General features: G+C 39.5%; 2 protein-coding genes across 9 annotated transcripts in view; both read right to left on the bottom strand.

Annotated features, from left to right (window-relative positions):
- Positions 1–1,092, bottom strand: part of cog3 (component of oligomeric golgi complex 3) — an 11,057-nt gene extending 9,965 nt beyond the window's left edge. The window contains exons 1-3 of the mRNA XM_020596532.1: positions 875–1,092; positions 437–583; positions 275–336 (exon numbers count right to left, since the gene is read on the bottom strand). Of these exons, the coding sequence (XP_020452188.1) occupies positions 275–336; positions 437–583; positions 875–1,042 (377 nt within the window). The 5' untranslated portion in view covers positions 1,043–1,092. The remainder of the gene's footprint in view (positions 1–274; positions 337–436; positions 584–874) is intronic.
- A 2,027-nt stretch (positions 1,093–3,119) lies between these two features.
- The window catches only part of mid1 (midline 1), a 25,537-nt gene continuing 4,150 nt past the window's right edge, over positions 3,120–24,506 (bottom strand). The window contains exons 1-11 of one of the 8 annotated variants that reach the window (XM_020596458.1): positions 21,163–21,344; positions 19,422–19,581; positions 13,279–14,000; positions 8,720–8,815; positions 8,077–8,184; positions 6,498–6,646; positions 6,269–6,396; positions 5,601–5,744; positions 4,902–5,063; positions 4,610–4,817; positions 3,120–4,188 (exon numbers count right to left, since the gene is read on the bottom strand). In XM_020596458.1, the coding sequence (XP_020452114.1) occupies positions 3,840–4,188; positions 4,610–4,817; positions 4,902–5,063; positions 5,601–5,744; positions 6,269–6,396; positions 6,498–6,646; positions 8,077–8,184; positions 8,720–8,815; positions 13,279–13,944 (2,010 nt within the window). In that variant the 5' untranslated portion in view covers positions 13,945–14,000; positions 19,422–19,581; positions 21,163–21,344 and the 3' untranslated portion in view covers positions 3,120–3,839. The other 7 variants (XM_020596457.1, XM_020596459.1, XM_020596460.1 and 4 more) reach the window with 7 other exon arrangements.

A 24,506-nucleotide genomic window follows, 5' to 3' on the forward strand; every position in this document is an offset into this window, starting at 1 on the left:
GCTATGCTCGAATGTATTCCTAACAGTACCCTAAACAGGGATGTCACTGGGGTTCAGCTATCAAAGGTGAAACACCCGATCACTATTTGTCAGTGTGGTCAAGAGGAAAAGTTAAGCCTGCAGAGATTGGTATTTTATGCATTTTGTTAATAAACTGCCAGACCTGTCTGTTCAAACACAAACTTAAAATTTCTCTTGAGTCAGGCTTAATTAACTAACCATTACAAACAGCATGACACCACAGTCTAGAATGAAGCACTTTAAATGTAAGCACCTGTATTTTGCGTTGTCCTCCTGGTCCATGTTTGCCTGCAACTTGGCAAACCAGGCAAAAAACTGCAACACAAATTGGCATTATATTACAAACACTCGTCTAACTGTGGTGTAGTAAGCCAGAGTGGCTATATAACTCCGCACTGCTGACAAACACAGTCACCTGTTGTGCAGTTTCTATCCTATCATTTTCCATTTCAAGCATCTGGAAACCCTTGAGCAGGACGTCCTCTGTTGAGGCGGGCACAGTCGTGGTGAAGGGGGACTGCAAGGACCGGGAAGAAAGACTGCACAAGTCCTCAATGGGAAGCTGCAGAACAAAACAGGGCTCCGGGTTTTTAAGCAGACTGAACAAGCCTCCTTTTGAAGCTAGCTGGATAGCTTGGCGTATCGAAGTACAAATGCAAATCCAAGCCCGCTAGCTACAAGCCTACAAGCTAAAACTCCGTGATATATTAAGTTGAATATCCTATTAACAAAGTAGAAATTTGAATTAAGTTAGTACAGATACAGTTTTATGGTTAGGTTTACCTCATTTGTGTTTAGAAAGTAAGTTAGCAGTCTTGTTAGCTAACGCTAGCTGTTTCCAGAGTCATCTCACCTCTGAAGGGAGAGAGAGCGTTTCAGCTGCGGCTCGGATCTCCAGGACAGAGTCCATTTGTTTCTCCGTAAGGGGAGCAATGGCATCGTTTCGGCGATCCCATAGCGACAGTTTCTCCCGAGTATCCTTATCTGTTATGTCCAAGAGAGACTGATCTGCGGACGCCATCGTTACTTTAGACAGAACCAACGTCAGCAGCAGCGCACAGGTACTTCCTGTTCCGGGAGTGTAGGCGTGGCGTGGTGACGTATCTGATCAGCTCAGAACCACACCTCCAAAACTGAAGAATAGGTCTAAAAACTGGAATGAGAAATATTATATATCATAATCTTTTCTTCCATCTTGTTTAAACAAGCTGGATGGCTTGGAAAATAGCATAAAAACGTTTAATTAATGGGAATGGAAGGAGGAGAAATAGGCTGATTTACAGTAGCCTATTTTATTATTTGTATAATAATAGGCTTTAGCCAGTGTTGGAGTATTTCAGTAAAAGTATTATTAATCTAATATTGCTATTCTATTATTTAACAGAAAAGCTGAGATTAATGAAATATGTTTTCTTCTTTCCTTTCCCAAATGGCATCACCCCTTAGTTTTTATTTATGGATGAAGAGGTTACAACTCACTCCCCCTCCACTAACATGCTTCTTACACATTGATGCACTGATGCATCACACTTAACAAGCTAATCATAGCATATTCTGTATAATACTATATTTCAGTCACAGGGATCAGGGGCTTTTACTTTATGTACATCTTGCTGATACTTTTAGTTAAATATGATTTTGTTTGCAAGATTGGAGTATTTTTTACATTAATGCTTACAATTATTGTTTATTTTATTTTATTTTTATTGGCATGTTCAAGTCTCACATAACAGTATATTAAATGAGTGTGAGTTTTTTGTTTCATTGGTCTTTTGGTTTTGTTTTATTTTGGGGTTTTTTCTGTGAATATTTAAGTGTGTTGTGTATTATGGTTTTAATACATTGAAATCAAATCTGATTTTATGATTAACTGTCTAATCATAAATACATTTATAAATTGTGATAAATAAATAGGATACTATATATATTTGATATTTGTGTTATATTGCAGATATTTATGTTTCATAATCTTTATTTACAATAACCTCACTGGCTTCATATGGTTGTAAAATTTATCTAGGTCACATTAGTCTTATTTGGATTGTTCCTGACTAAGTACAGTTTGTTCTTTATATGCCTTGAACTCAGTTTACCTTCTGGGTGACAGCTGAAGCCCATAATATTATTACAACACTAAGACAAATAGACTAACATTTCTTTTTGGGTGGGACAGACTGGAGCCTCTAGCAGCAAATCAATCTATCATTTAAAAAAAGTCCAGCAGGTGGAGCCCTGGGGCTCATTTTTAATGCTCATAAATTTACAGTAGATTTTTATTTCTTTTTCATTATGTTGGCAGATTTGATATTTTCTCCACATATTCACTCAGCATAAGGCGTTTGATCAGACTTGCTTTAAGTGTTGCATCAGTGCAAACATCTCACAATCAAAGGCAATTTAGAACGCAGTTATATTTTGTCATTTTTATGACATGCAATGTGATGTAAAATGATCTAAAAATGTATTTAATTAATTTATTTATTTATTTATTTCGAGCAATAATAACTTATAACATGAAATGTGATTTTGTTTTGCACAATGAATCTGTGGTCTTAAAATATTGTAACTCAGTTCCTCGGTATGCTGATTTATGCACACCACAGCAGATATTCTCTGCATTATGACATTTAACATTTTATATTACTTGTGTTAAAAAAAATTCAAACTCTGAAAAAATGTCTCATAGGGAGGTCACACAGAGTTTAGATCTTTTTTTTTTATCTTTTCTTACTTGCTCTTGGCCACTTTAGTTGAAAGGAGACACAGCAGAATTCAAGCCACATTGCTTCAGTACAAAAAGAGATGTCAGAGCAAATTTCATCAGAAGCTGTATTTTGGCTTCAGTGTGGGTCAGAGTGAATCCAGTTAAACACAACTGATGCTTTTCTCCATGATGACGATGTTTTCTTTTCACTGTGGTGCTGTAGAGGCTTGCTCAAGCTTTAATGACAGAACAAATATAAATGAGTGTGAGTAAGTGTACAGTATATTAAATTATCATCTTAATGAGGCATGTTTTTAGTGTGCAGTTTACATCTTGAAATGAGGAGAACAAAGCACATGTAATCAAATGATTTTTATTATATCTTGTCACAGAGAGATTTTATTGTGGAAATGGTACTGCTGAGCTCATTTTAAACAGCTAGAATGAGAAAATGAACAATCTCAAAATGGTGAACTGTATTAAAAAGTTTAAAGATAATAAATATTTGAAAATTGTTAAACTTATTTCAAATAAAACATTCAAAATGAAACTGTTAATTTCTGTTTATGTGCCTTGTTTTTTTTACAAAACAAGAACAAGGAAACATTTTTTAGACTTGTCGCTTAGAAATGCATTTTATAGTGACACCTTTGTCTTCTCAAAGTGCTATGGCTTAAAAAAAATTGTTCAAGAACATTACATTTAAAAATGCAACCTTTAGAAACATTATAGTCGAAGCCGCTTATTTTTTAAGATTTATCATTGCCCCCATAACAGTAAAGGAATGGAAACACATTTAATATGAACTTAAAAATAAAAATCTGGAGCCTATATGAAAATATCTTCATTAATTGTAAGCAAACCCTTAAACCATTCAGCAGAGTAATGTACATAAATGTGCAAAGCAAAGAAATACATTTACAAACTCTTAAATAGTTCCAAATAATTTCAACACAGGCTTGATTAGGAATGTTTACAAGGGAAATTAATTGCATCATGTTCGACTACTATTGTTATTCGATCAACATTAAGTATGTGGTCATCTCAATCAAAGAGATGCTGACAGTCTGGTCTCTTTTGGGTACACGAAGGAAATCCAGCAGGACTGGTTTTTTTAGTTGTTGTAGTCTGTCACCTCTAAGTGGTCTGGGATGGGCAGTCCGGTGAGGATTGTTAAACACCTGTTCCAGACATTGAACACAGGACAGACTGGCTGAGCAAAGGCTATGTCAAATGTATACAAGTGCTGGGAGCTGACTGCATCGTAGAAAGACAGGGATCCAGCGTCATAGTCCAACAATACTCCAAGACGCCGCAGGTGGGGAGATGGCTCTATGGGCATCTCCTTACTGTTGTGACGCACCACCCACAAGTTGTTGCAGCGAGACAGTACCCAGGAGGCTGAGTTTTTGCCAATCCATTCTTGTTTTGGTGCTGATTTGTATGCAATGCCCACTGCAAACCTGCATAACCAATAAAAAACAAAAAATGTCACAAATATTGGTACACTTCTTGCATTGTACATCTGAAACATTATGCATGATGAAATAAACACAGTTAAGTGGGGTTGTGCTATAGCAGCTCTATGAGGCTATACTTTGGCACGGTAATGCTTTGAGGTAAATGTTAACATCACCATGCTAATAAGCTCACAATATTGATGTTATTATGCTGATGGTTATTTAGCAGGTCGCACTTACCATGTTCATGATTTTAGTTTAGCATGTTAGAATTCAGTTAGATTTTCACCTGCTAGATGGAGAACATGAATTTGTGCACCACTTTTTATGGGAAGGATGGACCAACCCAACCACCTGACAGACCTACACTGCTATCCTAAGAGCCACACTGCTAGTGTGGCTGAAAACAGATAAATATTTTTACCATGTGCTTCCTCCTATCAGAGCCTCCCAGTAATGACAGCCACTGTCAATGTAGACATTTCCTGTGACACCATAGCTGCTAGGGCTGGAGAAGCGGTCCTGGCTGTGGCTCTTCTTGGATGATATCTCATCCCTCTCTACTGTCAGATTGTCATGGGACACCCTCAGCTTGCGGTGAGCAGACTTTGGGTCTAACTTGAATGGCTGGCCTTTAAAAAAAAGTCAGTCAGAGTTTTTAAGCTTACATAGGATACATAAGAATACATTTTATATAGTTGCTGAACTTCACATACTGTTTGTCTTGAGTATTCCTGGTTCACTGCTGCGGTTTCCAGCCTGGTTTATGGCTTTCACTAAGAAAATGTACTTTGTTCCGGACTGGAGTCCGTGCACAGTGTAGTGATTTTGCTTGATGTTCGGTACAATCATCCAGCTATCAGCAGAGTTACACAAACCTGCAGCCCAGACATAACAAATCACTGACAAAGAACAAACCAATTTATCATGGAAACTTAAGAAGAGAGACAAAACAGTGTAACTGTGTACAGTGTTGTATTTTTGACTCATCAGACAGACCTACACTGCTAGATTACCGCTCATGCAAGTGTGCTTGAGCACTGAGGCAGATGAGAGTAAACTGCATGACCAAACCTGTTGTGACCTCATTACAGCAATCAATTCAAACTGTCTGCAGCTCATTTGAACACCCCAGATAATATGGAGCCTATGATGTGCATATGTCTGACTGAGCTGTTATTTTTCCTGATATCCTTTCCTAGACACTTCAAATTTTGTGGGATATTTTGGTAACATCTCATTAGCAATCTGATCCAGGACAAAGCGCTCAGCTCTTGCAAATACTATACAATAATATGTTTGGATATTGTAACAAGTCCTTCATTGAAATACCTTTCAAAGCCCTCCAGCATTTTCATGGTTTCCACCATTAACAATATACTAAACGCACACCGAAGAGCTCCATATAGACTTACTGACAACATTAGATTGGCTGGTGAAGATGGCGTACTGGAGTTCATATGACGCAACAGAGAACTCGTCATCTGATGTCCAGTGAACTGTGATGGTGTCATACGAGGCAGTAGATAATTCCTCACGGATGACTGGTGGATTTGGTGCTGCAATCAGAAAACAAAAGACAAATATCATTCTAAGACATTAATGAAAGCTGGGTGGATTCTGTTCTGCACACAGTAACACACCAATAACAAACAGGAAAACTCACTATGTTGCAGAGACCAGCGGTGGTAAATAGCGCCATCCATTTGTGTTTTTTGTCCTGACAAGTATAATTAAGCTGGGCAGCAGTTCCCCCAGCTATCACAGCTACAGCCCTTATGCAGAATTAAATTCACATTGTACAGAAGGCATCAAGTGTAAACAATCAAACCTGTTTCATTCTTATCTGCAGCCCAGCATTTTGAAAGTTACACTATCTGTTTCTATTTATGCTAAAACCTTAGATTTGTGTGAATTTATAAATGATGGATCAGGTGAGGATAATATCAAGTGCACTGTTTGGATAAAAGAAGCCACTAAAATTATAAGTTGGAAAAATTGTAGAGTGTGTGTCAAAAGCTGCACAAAAGTCGCAGGGTAAATAAAATATTGTGTACTTAATTGTGCACATGCCCCAACTCACCTGTGAGGTAATCCAAGCTTTCTAGCATTTTCTTCTCCCTTGTGAAGTCCAAAGCAAAACTATCAAAAGTGTCATACAGGTTAATTTCTGGTAACAGGATTTGTGAGGATGTGGTTGCCATGGACACTCTGTAATAAAAAAGTAAATAAAGGAGATTGTCACTGTTTTATACACTGCACTGTGTACTGTATGCCTTCTGTTGATAGTAGTACCTTTCCTGTCTCCTCACCTCTCACAGATACTTTTAGCCGTCTGAAGGAAGCGAGCGTGGTCTGTCTCCTTGAGGGTTTGGTCAGCCTGAGAGATGAGGGAGGTGGACCTCTCGATGCATTGCTTGCAGCTGGATATTTGCTGGGCCAGCTTCCTCAGCCGCACAGACTGGGCAGACAATATAACATGCTGATAGATGAAAATCTTGGTCAAGAAGCCAACTAATGTATATCCTACTGCATGATCTGCCAACCTGCCAGATGCTAGATTTGCTTTGACCTTGCCAGTTAGAAAATTCTACTGGGGAAAAAAATCTGATTTGCACCACTGACAATTAGATTTTTCAGCTATGCAGCATGCACATGGCTACAGAACAACCTTTGCTACATGCTACTATGGCACCAAAGGTTATTTATTTATTTATGAAACATTCATCATCAGACCTAGACCATCTGTGCCTCACTGGCTTAGTGGCTGATAGCAACCTCAGAACCTGACAGGAGGCACGGGGTGAGGAAGGAAAGAGTCTGCCTCCTGAGAGGGTTATCACGGCATGCCACAGCCTCTCTAATGGCAGCTAACAGAGAAAAAGGAAGGGAAATAATATCATAGAACTTTCACATTCAATGTATGGACTTTGTGCCAAAAGCGCTGAGCCGGGGAGTGATGGGCAAGACAAAACAAAGCAATAAATTCTGCAGTCTGGTGAGTATTCCCAGCATGTACAAACACACAAAGCCAAAGAAAAGAATGCATCCAAACAGATTTGAGGACATGTCGACAGCTGTCTGAGCCAGAAAAAGAGAACAAGCTTGATATCTTAAATAAGCTGAGATGTGACAAAGCTGTCTCTGAACCACCAGTGCAAGATAAGCTATCCTAGGTGGCAAAGGTGCCTCCACAAAACAGATTAGGAAGTAAAAAGATGAAGGAACTGGGTAGTTTTAATATTAAAGCTTGTATATCTAATAATGCACAGTAGGACAATTAGCAATCCATCACTGTTGATATTCAAAACACTCAAAACGTATAAAGCTATGGAATATATCATTTAACTTCATAAAAGAAGACCATGCAGTATTGTTGTTGGCACTTACAGATAGAGTACATTTCATTTAATTTACTGTAGACTGTCATTCTCATTCTCATCAGTCATTTGCTTTAAAAACATTAGGTGCCGTGACTGAGTGTGAATGGAATGAGATCACCAGTACGAAACATGTCTACTGGAGAGTTTGCACATCTTGTTTCAATAAATTAGGCTGTCAAATTTTACTTTTCTTTGTCTAATAAAATAAATAACGTACAATTTTCAACTATAGAACAGATTTTTTTAAATTATGCAGCACAACATTTTTTCATTGAGATACAAGTGCCTTTATGAATTCTGAAAATACCTTCAGAACATTTTGAAGATATAACATTGTACCTAACAACTGTAGCATGTTACAGCTGCATCCTAGAAAAGAGAAGAACACTGTGCTCAGATATTAAGTTGTAAACTAGCTTGTCAGCTCCGTGGGTCGGTGAGCCCGACAGAACACGCAAGCTGATCAACAAACAAAGGTTATCAAGACACAAAAGGTGATAAAGAGTACCTTTCCCTCTTTTATCTTGGTAGCTATGATTTGTCTTCGCTGCTGTATGATATTAATCAGCAGGTCACACTCTTCCAGCAATTTGTTTTCTTGCCGCGTCGCATTTACCTAGACAGGACAAGAAGTATAGATAAGAAACAGTCGATAATGGAAGTGTACTTCATTTGCTTTGGTAAAATGTTGTGGTGCACAATTAAATTTATGTAAATCCCATGTGACAGGAAACCCACTTTAGAGTGTAATTCATGTCATTCCAACTCATGTTATTGTCACAGCCACTGTAGCAAACAAATAACACCAAGAGTTGCCTATTAATGAAGCGACACTCAAACTTGACCAACCCAGCAAGGACAGTAACATAAATATAACAATTTAGCATCACTATTCTTTATTCACTTTGTATGGTACATATTTGGCCCACACTTCCACTGAAAATACTAGTTTTCAGCAAACTACATGCATTTTACATTACAGAGGTTATTGATCTGTAGACTACTGAGCACTTCATCTTGTTGACATCATGAAAAGCCACTATCAGATACAGTAATTTATCATGGTGTTAATAATTTAAGGGGTTGTTGTCCATGAAATGGCACAGAATCTAAGAGCTACCACCTGAAAGAGAACAGATAAACAGCCTCACCTCCACATGTTGGCAGGTTTGGATAAGTTTGCTCATCAGACTTTCCAACTCACTGGTCCTCTTGATTAAATTGCTGAGGTTGGAATCCAAGGCTTGCTGCAAAACAAAATTGAAAAGGAATAGCTCATTCTACACTGTACCCCCCATCAAACTGTAAACAGCTGAATAAATCTTGGAGGAGAGTTATGTGAATGGGAACATAAGGAGGACCGTATCTGGCTCAAGTCTAATGTGCTCGGGAGATGACACACAAGGCTGCCACTGGATATGACTGGCTACATTTGGTCTCTGAGTAGTGTGGAGCCCTCCCACCACCACCACCACCACCAGTCCTCCCTGTATGCCAAAGATCCCATCATGCTGCCTGCTGAGGCCACGAAGCTTAGCAGAGCATCTGCCAGTGATTTGGACAACTAAACCTCGGCTGTGTTAATCACTGACTCAGATCAAAGGCTTATGTTTCAAACTTACTGTAATTGGGAGGCGTGATGACTGTGTGCCTTGGTGGTACAAAATGTCTTCTGATACTGTAAAGTATTACTCTTCTTAAATACAGGATTAATGAGTACTTACATTTAAGTGTGCTATCTATGATTTAAATGGAAACAAACGTATAGTACCAGAGTCAAATTCCTCGTGTGTCTGACGCACCTGACCAATAAAGTTGATTCTGATTCTGATTCTGATTTTAGTCTCACCAAAATTTAAAACAGATGTTTAGAAAATGTTGCAGCACCAAAACTGACTAACAGGTGATTTAATACACACACTCAGATAAAAACTGAAAAAGAAGAATGATTGTAACAATCTATTATTAAAAGTCTTGACTGACAAACTCTGTAATCTGCACCGACCAGGGAATAACACTACAACACTTGATTTAAGAAAGAAGATATAACTGATGTCTAAGATGGATTTAATATTCACTTCATCTCACATGTTACAAAGCATAAACATTGCAATTTGTTTTACTTCAAAAAACACTTTGACCGGTGTTCATGATTTCCTTTTATCAAGAGACAAACTGCCAATAGCCAAAGAATAGAATAAGCCTGCCAAGATCAAAAGCTTGGGGTGAATATTGGGGAGACCTACTTCATGTTAGATGTTTCACATTGTGATTTTATGAGGTGTGTGCATCACTGTGTACTAAAAATAGCAGAAGCTTTATTTTACTGCTCTCACAATTATGATTTATTTATATTGAAGAGAAGGTCATGAAAGCCATTTCAGAGTTGCTGGTAGTGTTGAGGTGGGTTCAAAACTTAGTACAGATGCATGAAACATAACTGTATTAATCTAACTGATACTGAATATTGCCAAATGTTCAAGCTAAATTGTCTCCAGTGTCTGAAGTCATACAGAAAGAGGGAGAACAAATGGAAAAGACAGAAAGTGTGATGGACAAAGTGAGTTCTTTTCTCTCATTGTGCTGTAGCCTATACTGGATTTTTCAATGTGCAAAAAAATGGGCTAATCTTGCAACTTTAATCCTCTTTATGTGTTTAGACAGCTCTCTCTAATGGATGTCTCTTTCCTAAAATCATTTGAAGCTGATGAGAAGAAAGAATGGCACTTCCTCTTGTGTGTGAATGCTTCTGGTCCCACACCTTTGCTTTGGCTGGTTTCTCTTCCTTCCTCTTACAGTCCTGACTGACAAGTCAGGACCGTCAGGACTTGGAGTGTTATCCTGTGTCAACATTTGAAATGTTATCCATTGTCAAAGGTTGCCACTTCATCCTGTGAACACCACAGGCTCAGTTACACATCTTCTCTTTACTTTGCTGGAGGGCAGTTTAAGCTTTCATTCAGTTTCACAAACACATGAAGCTAAAAAGTAGTAGTGTTATTCTAGTGTATAAATATACATTACTGAGCAGTATCTGTTACCTAAATACTTCAGTGGGTATCGCATCTGAGAACAATTTTAAATATGGCTCAGTTTTACTCATATTTCTACAACAAAGATAAATAACAAGATGTATTTATTTATTTGTTGCATGTTGTCTTGTTTGTGTACAGTACATACTGAAGACATTTTAATATGTCACAGTAAGAAAAGCACAGACATAAATAATACATTTAAAGTTGTCTGAAGTCCATTTATATGCTTCAGTTTGAAGATCCTGATATTATGAGAAAGACTTATTAAAAGACTTGTCAATCAAGGTGGGAGTGAAGGCAGGTTCCAAACCTTGTGATTAAATTTAAATCACATATTGTACCTTAACATAACAGATTTTTTTTGTTTTATTTCCATTATTATTATTATTATTATTATTATTATTATATGTTGTCATATTGTTTTCAATTTGAGATGGGGTGCCAAATGTGCCTTGTAACATTTAAAACAATAATATTTTTTTACCTTAGGCACACTGATTGTTAAAGTCACATTAGGTCATTTCAGAATTTAAGTATAATGAATAACGTGAGGAGGTATCTTTATAGCTCGGGAGAGATCAGAATTGACATGCAGATCCTGCAGGAAAAGAGCACAGGCCATAAGGTTCTCTGGTGTCCTGCAAACATAGTGTGCAGTGCAGTACTCGTGGTATCCACCTTTTTGTTTTTAATTTTCTATGATTGTATTTGGTGAACCTTGATAAGAAAATTGTAGTATAAAATTATATGAAATTACAGTATATCTGAAGCTATTTAACTAGCTGACTCTTTTGAAAGTTGTGCAACTATAACTGTCCTTTTACACCCTTAGATATGTCAGTACTAGCATTGGTGATTAGTCACCAAACTGTAGGAAGGTCGTGGGTTTGAATTGCATTCCTGGTGCTCTCTTTGTTGATTCTGCATATTTTCCATGGGTTTACATGGGTTTCTTCTCACAGCTTCAACTCACATTCAGTTGAAACTTGAAATTTTTTGTGAGTAGAGTTGTTTGTACACTATATAAGCTCTGAGACAAACTGGCAACCTGAGTTTTTTCTTGAACATGCAATAAGCAAAGACTTCATCTCCCTTTCATAGATATAATACCACACCACTTCACATAATGCCAAAAACAGACAAAGGAAATTATTGCATTATACTGTATATGACTGCACATACACACAAACACCTTTTCAGTGTCACAGTATCCTTTTCAGCGGGAATTTTTTGAAAAATGTGAGGCACCGTTGCTGTAAACATGTGTTTGGAAAGCCCAATAATTATGAACAAGCTCAGCTGCATGCCACCTGGCTCCTGGCCTGTGTGCCAAAAGAACAAAACAACTTCTCTGTAAAATGGGAATTGCTGTTTCCTTGTCACTTCAGGCTTCTAACAATGCAGCTAATAGCACATAATGTGAAGTCAAGGAAATTCAAAAACAAACAAAGACATACTGTAGGTTAGTAGAATATAATGTATCTCAGTGTAAAACTGCATCAAGCAACTGAAGATATAGAAATAGCAGAAAACCTGATCATAGCTAGATAAGCCTAACAGGAAATAAAAGATAAAGGACAATCTGACCAACAATCTACTTTCTTTAACCACCTGGAGAATGTGCAATGAACAATGAAAAGCAGACCACCATATGTGTGACATTAATAACCACCAGGTCTATGTGGCGCACAATGAGCACAGGGTGTACTGTACATCACTTCTATTTCACTCATACTGCTGGCTTAGGATAACCACATTAATTAGAGCCCTTAAAACCATGCAGGTCTAGGTTGTGATATAAGATAAATCTGTCCCTGAATGTTGAATTCAACAAATGATTCTGATCACGTAGTCTGTCTCCTGGTGTGAATGATCATGTCCCACACAGAGAAAGCGGCCAAGAGATTTCTGCACAGTGACAGCACGAACAAACAAAGGTGACAGGCAGGTTAGGGCTGGTCCTCTAACCTATCTTGCTAAAATGTTGCAAATGCTTGTGCAGTTCCACCGTGATCAAGCATTGCGAAACAGAGGAATGGGCACAAAGGGGTTTAGAGTGTTACATACAGTGAGCCCTCCTTTTGTGTGTTATTCAATATTGTGAGTGAAAAAAGGACCCTCATTTTTATTTCATGAACTCCATACCATGCTGTTCTCTGGATAACAGATGAACTTGGGTAAACTTAAACTAAACTGAAAGCTCAATCCAGCTGAGTTATTCTCACATAAATACTATATATTTTGCAGATGCTTCAGAATAAAGCTCCACTGTACAACTGCCTTGAAGTGCCTGTGGAACAATACCATGAGGTTGTCAGAGCCAGACCCACACTTACTTTTTATGATAGAAGCTAATTCACATCTACAATGGAAGACATGCAAAGCCACTTTTTATATGCTCCAGCTAACAGCGTCGTCTCATGCCTTATTGATTTCAGCCCGCCTGCTGAAAGTGAGTTGTTCCATTTAACCTAAAACTGTGAAAGCAGTCTCCTGCATTGGCTGTCCATAACATTTGAGACCAGATAAGAGACATCACGTTTTTTACTAAAATGAAATTTGATCACATTTATTAATAGTTTGTTTACCTGTCAAGTAACGTGATACTGCTGAAAAAAGGTTTTGAACAAATAAAAAAATTCAGCAGAGATCCCAAACATTCCACAAGCTCTTACCTTGAGTTTGTCATATCGCTCACTGAGGGCTGCTACTTGGTGGTCTTGGTGTCGGCCAACTAGCTTACACAGTGCACAGATCAACTGTTCATCTGTCACACAGTACATGTTGACCTTCTCATCCGCATGCTCCAGACACATGAGCCCTCGCAGATGGGAGTCCAGTAAGGGCTCAATTAGACGGTGGCCTGTAAAAGGCTTCTTGTTGGGGTGAGTGGCCTTCAGACACTCGTCACAGTATGACACCTCACAGGTGACACAGGTCTTCACAGCATTCTGTGGAGGGTCCTGCTCACAGAACTGACACTGCACCCGCTCACTGGGAGACGTCATGGCTTTGCTGTCGGGGATGGCTCGCTCACGTCGAGTCTCGTTAGGAGAGTTAGGTCCACTCAGAGAGGCCTTCTGGTAGCGGTCAATGATGTTCTGCAGGGTTATGTTTCGTTTGAGTCCCTCTAAGCCTCTTTGGTTGAGGCTGATGACATAGCGACAGGTTGGGCACTGAAAGGCGCTGATGGACTGGATCGACTCACTAGGGGTGCAGTGGGAGACCAGGATACGATGAGCACAATTGAAACAAAGGCTGTGAGCACAGGGCAAGAGCAGTGGGTCCTCAAAGAGCTCCAGACAGATTGGGCAGGTCAGCTCTGACTCCAGTGTTTCCATCTTCAGGCAAAACAAAGAGGGGTTGTCAGCGAAATCCAGGGAAGCTGATCAGCTATCTGTAAAGATGGCACAGAAATGAATGAGAGAATGATGGTAATTAAACAACAAGTTAAACTGTGGGAAGTTGTAAACACTCAAACTGGAGTTTCTGATTTGCCTTGCAGCATATCCTGTTGTGCTAAAATGATTATCCAATTAATAATCAAACAACAAAAAATGAATCAGCATATATATTTGGCTTGAGGAAATTTTAACAGGCATGTTTTGCTATTTGTGATGAACAAAACAACAATATCATGCATATTTTCAAGTACTTAAGATAATAAAAACTAAACTATTCATCCGTATCTCACACATAGGAGTCTCATTTGATTTTCATTCCAAGCTGAATATGTACTCGGAATATAAATCGCATTTAAATATTTGCAAGAGATATCTGTGGAATTATGGAGATGAAGCAAATAAAAAAATAAAATGAGCAAGCAGGAGACCACTTAAACAAAAACATGTGTTTGCATATAATACTTACATAGTGTATATCAGATTTTTGTAAGCTCTATTTGGCTTAACTTACAGCTTCGAGAATTCAGCGGCTCTTTCTAATTTGGCACAGGAATAGTTTAGCCTTCCCCCATGTGTTCCTCTCTATACTGTAGTCCGCAGACCAGCAGGCCAGTGAGAACTGACAGCTCAGCCAAGCAGAAGTCTATTGGCTTGCTTGCTGATGGCTGGGGCTCCACGCTATCACAGACACTAAGCCTTTGTTCCCAGCCAGTCAGACACCCCAGCTGCAAGTGGACACACTGTGCTCACAGCATCTCTCTATGTGAACTCTAGCTCCACTCATTATGTGTGAAGAAGCTACAGCTCATTATCGGGATGGTCAGACATAAGTAGTCTTTTGAAGTTGTGAGCATACAGACCTGGGTTTGTTCTTTCCATTCCTATTCAAATCTTCGCAGACAGATATCACACTGCACTGTACAAGACAAGAGGGGATTGTGGCACTCGCCTCTAGTGACTGTGATGTATCTGTGGGCCTTTATTTCACACAAAGCACAACTCTAGATGTCTAGAAGTTACTTGGAAGGATCACAGAAAACCTCTTCACTATGCAAACCCCTCATTGTTAAAAAAAAAACTGGGGGGTTGCATTATATTAAACATCAAGAGGTCTGCAACATTGCGTTATATTAAACAGCAAACCTATTTTGGCAGGTATTGTTTTAAAAATGGTATTTTTATCATTCATAAATTTGAATTTCAAATCTAATGTATTGTATGACTGTGGTGAATAATTCTTAAATGACTCATACATATGTAAGTAGGATAAAACCAAGCAAATGTCCTCAAAGTAAATAAACAGTGGCAGAAGAAACTAATAAATTACTTGTCCAACATGTTATCTGTTAGCCGGACACAGTTTCACTCGGAGACACAAGCTACCAGCTACAACATAGCGGATCCTGTAAGTGCGCAAGTTAAGTTGTGAATTCCACTCGGTTGTCCAAAATATACAAAGAATAAAGAGCTTTGTATGATAAACATAATGCAAAGACACTAATCCTCTGATGTCATCAACTATGATATACAATAACCCCAAGTTACACAATGTTTGTGAAATAGCACTATGGAAAAGAGTCATTGCAAACCGTTACAGCCACAAGTACATTAAGCTCTCCTGAAAGCTCTCTCATTCATACACACTTTACCCACCGATGGATTTCGCCCCACTTTGTACTGCCGAACCATTTCTGCAGAAGGAAAACCGCTGACCCCAATCATGAAAATATATTTATGACAACAAATGCACCAGCCATAAACCCCAGCATGTTGTAGAAATGGACATCCAGATGATACAAGTCTTCACAGCCCCAATAATCCTGCAGCAGAGCTGTCATTAAGCAGGAGATTGAGCAAGAGGTAGCAAGCACAACAGGAAAAGTTGCCCGACAATTCCAGGAAAGCCAGCTCCACCTACAGCTGGAGTGCTGGCCAGTACTGGAAGAAGAGAGAGAGCAGGCAACAGCAAGAGACTCAAAGAAAGAGAGGAAGACAAAATCAGCAAATAAGCAGAGGCAGGATTGTGCAGAGCCCCAGCCCATGCCCTCACATACAAGTTAGTGTCCTCTGCCCTGTTCATTCACAAATTCAAAGCATCAGGATCAGTTTCAGTATGACCACCCCTCTGCTTCTAGCGGCACAATGCTGTGGATTGGAACGTTTCCTGGCTGTGCCACTGGGGACTCAAACAGAAAGGCTGAAAACACAAGCACAGTTGAGAGGCAGCCTGAGAGGCACCCAGATTCATCTGTAACCTGGGACAGAGGTCTGCGATTTCCTCGACTACCAACAAACAAGGTGATATGTAACCAGTGAATTACATCAGTCTGTCTGTCTCTCCAGAAGCTTATGACATGTAGTATTTCCCACGAGTGCCACAGTTCTATAGGCTGTAAAATAATTGTAACTGTATGTCACCCTCCTGTCAGCAAGAAGTGAAAACACTAACCATGTCCTCTGACAGGCAAGACTGCAAAGACAGGCACTACATATCATCATGTGTTACATCCAAGTCTGTCTCAGTTGGCCCTTGTGTGTAAATCACCAAGGTACCATCCGCTAACCATGTGCCTTTGTTTAGAGACACACCCCCACCGTGCTCCATTTGAATTCTACTGTCATTCAAAAGGTCCTCAGAGCTATTATCCTTTCTGAGAGGCAGATATAAACAGTGAATATTAAAGACACCCTAAAGTTCAGACACAGCAGTGGGTGTGAACTACATTGCTAGGGAGCTCTACATGGGAATGCGACAGGCATTGCCCAGGTTTCTTTTATATCATCTCCAACTGGGATGAAATTTAGTATCATGAGAACAATCAGCAAATAGTCTGAGGAAACTGCTTCCTTTTGGACAAAAAATAGAATTTATATGTAATTTTACTGTTTGTAGTTTATGTGTTGCACAGCAGAATTACGATTCAAATTGCTTAATGCATTGAAGCATGGTTTGAAGCAGCAGTGTTGCGTGCTTTGTCAAATGATGAACTTGAGTAGTAATTTAACATTTGGAGTGTTATTTGATTAGGAAGTAATGGGTCATATAACAATTACAACGTCTCAGATAAGAAGACAATTTCCAGCTCAAGCACTTTCTAATCCCTTTGGTTATGGTCTTTTATCGCCCGTAATGATGGCTCTGAACCATGTACTCAGGGACTGACAGAGTGTGATTGCTCTTTGTCTTCTTTCTTGGGGCAGACACCTAACATATTTATCTGTAATCCTGTCCTCACAGCATAGCTGTGACCAATGTGTGGCGTAGCTGTTGCTGCTCCCTGAAGCAGCCAGCTCAGCAGCGGCCCACTCAGGTCTAATGTAATTTACAGCTGTAGAAGCACAAACCAGCTGATTAGAATGACAAATCTACCTGATCTGCAGCTGCACACATTACGGAGATTAGCTTCATGGAGCCTGGCCCTGACCAACACCCATTATTACTATTTAAATGATTATGGAGGGCAAGTTAATTACAAATCTAAATATTTGGATTTAGAGCTGTTCTGTCACACAGGATTGCACGGAGCAATATGATAGGTTTATACGTTTTTGCTGTGCACTCATCTGCCAAACCGTTGTCAATACACATTCAATTGTAATGAAAGCAACAGATGACTCAAATCACCTTTCCATTCAGAGGCTACAACTTCCTTCCCCATTGAGTGGGATGTTTTATAAACTAATGAAGCTCCAGATGAAGTACTAAAAACCTGTAATGAAGGGCACATAGTGTTTGTAGCTAATGAGTTTCTTAGAGACTGAAGCTGAAAGTAAAGTTCTAAAGGTCAGTAAAACAATTTTTCCTTTCCTGTCTCACTGCGCTTACTGTCTGCGCTGTACAGGTCATCGTGGTCAGCTTTAGTAATTTCACCAAACTCATATCCTCGCTGTGGCTTGGCAGGTGGCATCGACGGGAAAAAGGCTATCATTTCCATAACCACAGGAACTTTATAGTCACTGTCCAACTATGCAGCTGCAGCCTGCTGCTTCGTAGTCCAAGCAGAACAAATGTCTCACAGAGCTCAAAGAAGAAGCAGCACACACTGTTCAACTCAAAATATACAAACCAAGTTTTTGCCTACTTATCCACCCTGCTTCATGTGTGGATAAGCAATTTTTAGACGTCATTCAACAAGAATGATGTTGCAGTGCTGAGGAAAACATGCAAAGAGTGACATCATGTGGCTGACTTCTAAAATACAGTGTAGATTATCATCTTAAAATGTCCTTTCTTACCATGAAAATTGCCTCAATTACATGGTGACATTTTACAATTACAGACTAATTGACAAAATGACTATAATTCAAAAATGTTCCAAATCCAATTTTGCCTAATTCTGCTATTTTAAATAATAACTATTTTTGAAACAATAAGCATTACTTTTCACTCAGCTACTCTCCAGTAAATATTAACTTACCCTTCTTTTTAAACCACTGCAGCGCATCTTCATAACAACCTACACATTGTTTCCATGGTGACAGCTTGATATCCATTTGTCACACTAGTGATCACAGGCAGTACACTGGTGGGAAGATGTCTAGCATTCCTCCTCACAGGAACACGACAAGTTACTAATTAATAAGGAAAACCACAGACTCAATTGCAATGTCCCAGTTTAACTCTGCATTAGCTTCATGTAAAATGACTCCTATGTGTGTCGATCTGTCACAAAGTGTGTCCAGATGTACTGTCAGTGTGCACTGTTTAGCTGGGAGAAATGTTTGTACTGTATCTTTTATCCTATCAGTGGAGTAAATGCTATTCGGTAGGTCATGAAGCTGCCAGATTATGTGATGAAGGGCATTTTTTTTTTTATCTCCCTCAGTGGAGTAAAGGTAATAGAAGGCTTTTATGATGAAAAGAGGGAAGAATAGACTGTACTTATACTTTCATACACACTGTAAATCTGAAAGGTACACTGCAGTAATTGTGATGACAAATTATATTTCAATCTTTTAGTCAAGCTTATGTAGAAATATATTTTTTAAGGAATTCAACAAAGCATACACCGAATAGCTGCTCTGACACTGGAAAGCTACTCCCACTCTGCTTTGGTACTTTTTAATCACAAAATTCCCCTTGGCCTTCTCACTTAGTCGTCATATCCCTCAAGTTGAACACATGAAGGAATCTGTCAACACAACAAGGCCAAACAACCTCGACACTTGTACACAGCCCTGCCTGGAGGCTTGGAAACATATGACGACACAATGGTTTGGCTGCAAATCATAGAGGCACAGTGACATAAAATACAGACTGAGAGGTAAGGAGGACCCTCTGACAACCTCGACACTTGTATACAGCCCAGCCTGGAGGCTTGGAAACATATGACGACACATAAAATGGCTGCAAATCATAGAGGCACAGTGACATAAAATACAGACTGAGAGGTAAGAAGGACCCTCTGACTTACCCACCACATGATTACATCCATAAACAGGCAAGACAGGAAAGAGCCACCTTGAAAGTCAGTCAGCGTTGATATCTGGGACTTGGCAAAGCTGATCCACTGCAACGGACTGAAGCAAAGTGACTCGTCTCTTCTTTTTGGGAGTTTTCCTTGTTCTGTAAGACTACTGAAAACCAGCAGAAGGATCACAACTTTCCACTCTTTTCTGTCCTCTCACTAAAAACGGTACCTATCCCATTGAAACTCAGTGGGCTGTAAATTGTTGTATCAGCCAATCATATGAAAGGGGCAGTACTTCTGCTGGTTTGGTCTGTCACTCAGAGCAAACCCTGACAACAAAAATAATCAGAGTACTAAAAACAAACTCTTTCTTGATATTTGCATAATTGGTATAATATTTCCAAGTAATATCAGCCATACTCAGGGAAACTGCTGAATTGCTGTATAGTTTGAACCAACAAATTCAGTCTAGATTATTGTAGTTGGAAATGTGTTTCATGCTTAAGGCAAGATCCAATACTGGCAAATGAAATAGTGCAAAAGCAGTAATCAATGATAATTATACTCTATAGAAAGGCCAAGAGTCATGCATTTTGTCTAAATCAATGCTCCATGAACTAAAATATATTAACAGACAATCCATCCATCCTGCCATCCATTATCTATAGAGCATATTCCTGAATAGGGTCACGGGGGGGTCTGGAGCCTATCCCAGCTGACTTTGGACAAGAGGTGGGGTACCTTGTTTCTCAAAGCAATAGCGCCCTTTGTTGAGCACATTCACTGAAATGGAAACATACAGGAATGTACTGTGGTTGCGACAGCTGACTTAGATAGTGTTGAAAGTTGTCTGGCATCTACACACCAGTCTTTGGCTGCAAATGATCCCAACACAACCATGTGCTGGCTGATCCAGACAGTGATACTGGTCACATAAAATTTCATTAGTTTCTCAGCTTTGGATTTGAGCCCACAATCACTGTTTAACTATGGGACTTTTATTTTATAGTTGGAGGCCATTACCTGAGGAGGCCTTGTCAGCGCCACCAAGTCAGTGTTTTTAATATGCTAAATCTCTCTAGAGACAAAGTTCATGTTATGTAGTAAACACAGCACATAAGGCATGGATTGATTTGGATTAGTAACCTGGAGTGTCTGCCAGGAGTCCCTGTGTATCAGTTTAGTCTGTAGGGTGAAAAGAAGGGTGAAAGCCATGAAAACAATTTAGATTCTAGGGCTTATGACGGCAGATAATGACTTAAAAAGTAATGCAAACACTAACATCGAGGCAATGGCACAAAACCCAATGCTAATGCAAAGATTGTGGCAGCATGCTCATAATGTGCTGTGTGAAATCACAGGCATTGAAGCCTAAATTGCATTCAGTTGCAGAATAAAACATTGGGAAAAAAGAAAACAACCATATCACAACACCACCGTTGACATTTGGTTTTCACAAGCCAGGAATAATTTCCTAAATGTTTAACATGCAGACAAAAGAACATGCAGAATACTGCAAAAAGCAGGTCTATTTTAGCACTCCAACTTTCTCAACGTCTAACTTTAAAGCCTAAAAGAGACTTCAAGGAAACTTTAAAGTGTCACCCACTGGAAATACAGATCACCCCTTACCTTGCAGTCTGTTAGTCAGTCAATCATTTGTCCAAATGACAAATTAAGACAAGAATAAAACCCAGGAAGAGAAACTCCTGGCTTTCCTCAGAAGCTTCCCTTTAGTGCCTACCTTCTGTTTGGGCTCTGCAGCATCGTCTGTCTCACCGCTATCTCTGAAATTCTCCTCACACAGCCTCTTCTTCTCTAATCCTCTTTAAAGGAAGCCGAAACTGCTCCAAATGGTTCAACCAGGCACCGACTTCTCAGGTTTTTCCCTCTTTGTATTATTTTGTTCACTGGGATCATTAACTTAGTCCCATGAGAACATAAGGAGGTAAATAACTCCCCTCCTTCCTGAAGGAGGCTGTCAATCACTTCTGATGATGAAGTGGTGGTGGTGGTGTGTGTCTGTGTATGCCACGGAGGCACCCCTGATTGGTCACAAGGGAACAGAGGTGCCCTGCATGACAAATGGGAGCACTGGGGTGGATGGGCCTGTAGGGATGCTCAGCTGAGGTTATGTGCACGTTTATAAAACACTTTTATTACGCTCACTCATTTATGTGCCATTTAAAAGAGAATATAGCCTTAGAAATGTGTCTATTTCACACAGATAAATGTAAAAAAATGTCATTTATGTTGTACATGACTAACTAGGTAAATGTCAGGGTCAGTGTGAATAATCACAAGGTTTTAAAATGGCTCTTTGGTACAGTCTGGACACTCAGTGGGGGACTGGGAGGAAAGCATAAAGCTTCCGTTGCCATGACAGTGTGGTAAAAGCAACGATGCATCTTGGCACTTGAGCCAAATGCCACTCTAATCTTTTCACTGGCAAATCTTCAGCTCTCTCTTCACAGCTTGTTTGTTTCTCAGTCAGGCCTACTGCTGTCTGTCACTCTCCAGTTCCTTCCAGCATCCCATGCCAGTCTAAAGTCTGTTGCATTTTGTAAGGAAAAAGACAGCGTTAGCAGGACAACATCACCCGAGAGGGGTCACTCTGTTCCCAGTGACCATGACTGAACTCTTAGGCTGACAAGTAAAGAGAAACAATAGACAAATTAAGCATGACTTCCAGTGTGACTCATTCACTTGGCTCATTCTGAACACATTACCAGCACACTAATGGATTTGTAAACAGCACAGCAAAAATCAAGTTCCCATGTACGGCAAACAGACACAACGCTGCATTATTCTCACATCACTCCAGATGTAGGTCACATCTCCAGTAATTTACAACAGCAAGGAAATCTACAAGAAAGTGTTAGTGGCACTGCCCAAGGACATACAGTGCTATTTATTCATAAATCCTCAGTGAAATAAAGACTTTGCCATTTCATAGCCTTACACTAAGATTAATTTCAGTGCAATATGCCATAAAACATGTGACATTTGCTTGGATTATGGCATCACACTGACATTTGAGGCCAGTGCTTTTTAAAGGTGAAATGGATTACTGATCCAGAGTCAGTCCAATGTCACACCCCCAGAAATGTCTGTTTCTGTTTTAGTCATCCCAAAAAATAAACTTGTCTGGGCTGCGGTTTTAGCAACTGTCCCTGCTTCATCCTCTGGAAACACAACTGAATACTTGACTGACGTTTCTGTGGCTTTTAGTCTAGAAAATGGATGAATGGATGTACATAGCCACTTGAACTCCCAACAAACAAAACTAATATGATGTCATTTTCATATCCAGTTGTCTGGCATCTTGGTATACTCATAAATCATGAGATTCAGTTCCACACTTTTATCCAGCCTGACTGTTTGTAAGCTAACAATAATATTTATATTTCTGGTTTATTAGTGGAAGTCTAGATGTTGCCTTTTGTGGTATAATCCTAGTACAATTACTTCCAGAAATGTTGCATTATACTGTGCATGTATTCCCTTATCAATTAGTAACAGGGCTGTCAAAATTATTATTCAAAACAAATGAATATTCATCCTCACTAAATAAGGCTGTTTGCTGCCCGATGCAGTTCTCTTGCTGGCAGTTGGCACATCAAGTTGTATTATTAGGTAAAAAACCTGAAAAGGGCCCAAAATGCCCTCCTGAAAGAGGAGTTAAGAAGCTGGAACAAAATAACACATGAAATCCAGTGATACCTTAAGGGGTAAAAAAAGAAACAGGATTTTTCTTGGGGACAAATCTACTAGACATTAATGAGCTACATCATCACGTTACAAGGTCATGCTTCACCTTGGTGCTAAGCCATGCAAACTCATTTTTGCACTGAAAATAAAAACCCTAAAATCTCTGTGCAGTAATCTGAAGTGTCCAAATGCAAAAAATAAAGTACAAGAAAATAGAATCATAGTGAATTAGAGTGATATTACAACTTTTTCATAGGATTCAACAAGAAAAAAATAAGCAGAAAGCCTGACTTACGTGCTATGGTCCTGGGCAATCCTCTAAAGCACCAAGTGATGCCTCAGTTTTCTATTTCAGTAGGACATAGATGGACTAAACAAAACACACAGTAGCATCCTGGCTAGTCTCTTTCCACATGCCCTCCCTCACTGGTAGAGCTCCCCACCCTTAGCCAGCCTCAGCCGTATGCTCATTTGAGCATAAAACATGCCTAGGAAGCGTCACTTGCTCTGGGTCATTTCATGGCTACTGTCTCCACTAATGCTTGGGCCTAGTGAACCCCCTCTCCTCCTTGGGGCTGGGCTCTTGCCCCAGGCTCCTCACCCTCTCAGCAATAAGACAAAGAGGTAACAAATGGAGAAACAATGGGGGGAAGGGAGGGTTGCAGTAAACCTTGGGGACCACATTTTGATGAGTTTCTACACAACCAGACCCAAACAGATGGGATCGGTCTCTAGGGTTGTGCTGCATGGTTGCATTAATACACAGCTCTATACATTCACACAAAGAATGTAGTCTGCTGCTCAATAAACAGGAGTCATTAGATCACAGACCACATACACATGCAAGGCAACACAAAACAGAATAGCTGTTTTCATGCTTTTTGCCATTAAGTTCTCAGAAACAGTAATTAAAGTGTGAATGTCTAATTGAGTTAGCACATGTCTTGTCATCACAGTTGGGGTTTTTTTTAGAGTAAACCCTGATCTAAGCAGGAATAATTGTTTTTCCAACTTGGATAGTCAAAAATGAAAGCCTGTCCTTATTTTGCCAATAAACACTAAGATGAAAGCATAACTCGCCTTCACTGTGGCAAAGGTTCATATGGTTTTATGTCGAACCGATCGAGATCTTTGGCCATTACCGACCTGATGAAGGACATTACAAGTGCTATGGATGAGAAGAAATACACGGTGGGAATATTTAATGACCTAAAAAAAAATCATGACACAATCAATCATGAATTATTAATGGACAAGTTAGAAAAATATGGGATCAGAGGAATGGTTCTGAAATGGATTAGAAGTTATTTGACACAATTTGTGAAGTTGGGTGAATACCAATCGAGTGAGGTGGATATTGTATGTGGAGTGCCTCAG

This window comes from Monopterus albus, unplaced genomic scaffold (genome assembly GCF_001952655.1).
Source record: "Monopterus albus unplaced genomic scaffold, M_albus_1.0 scaffold30.1, whole genome shotgun sequence".
NCBI classification, from domain to species: Eukaryota; Metazoa; Chordata; class Actinopteri; order Synbranchiformes; family Synbranchidae; genus Monopterus; species Monopterus albus.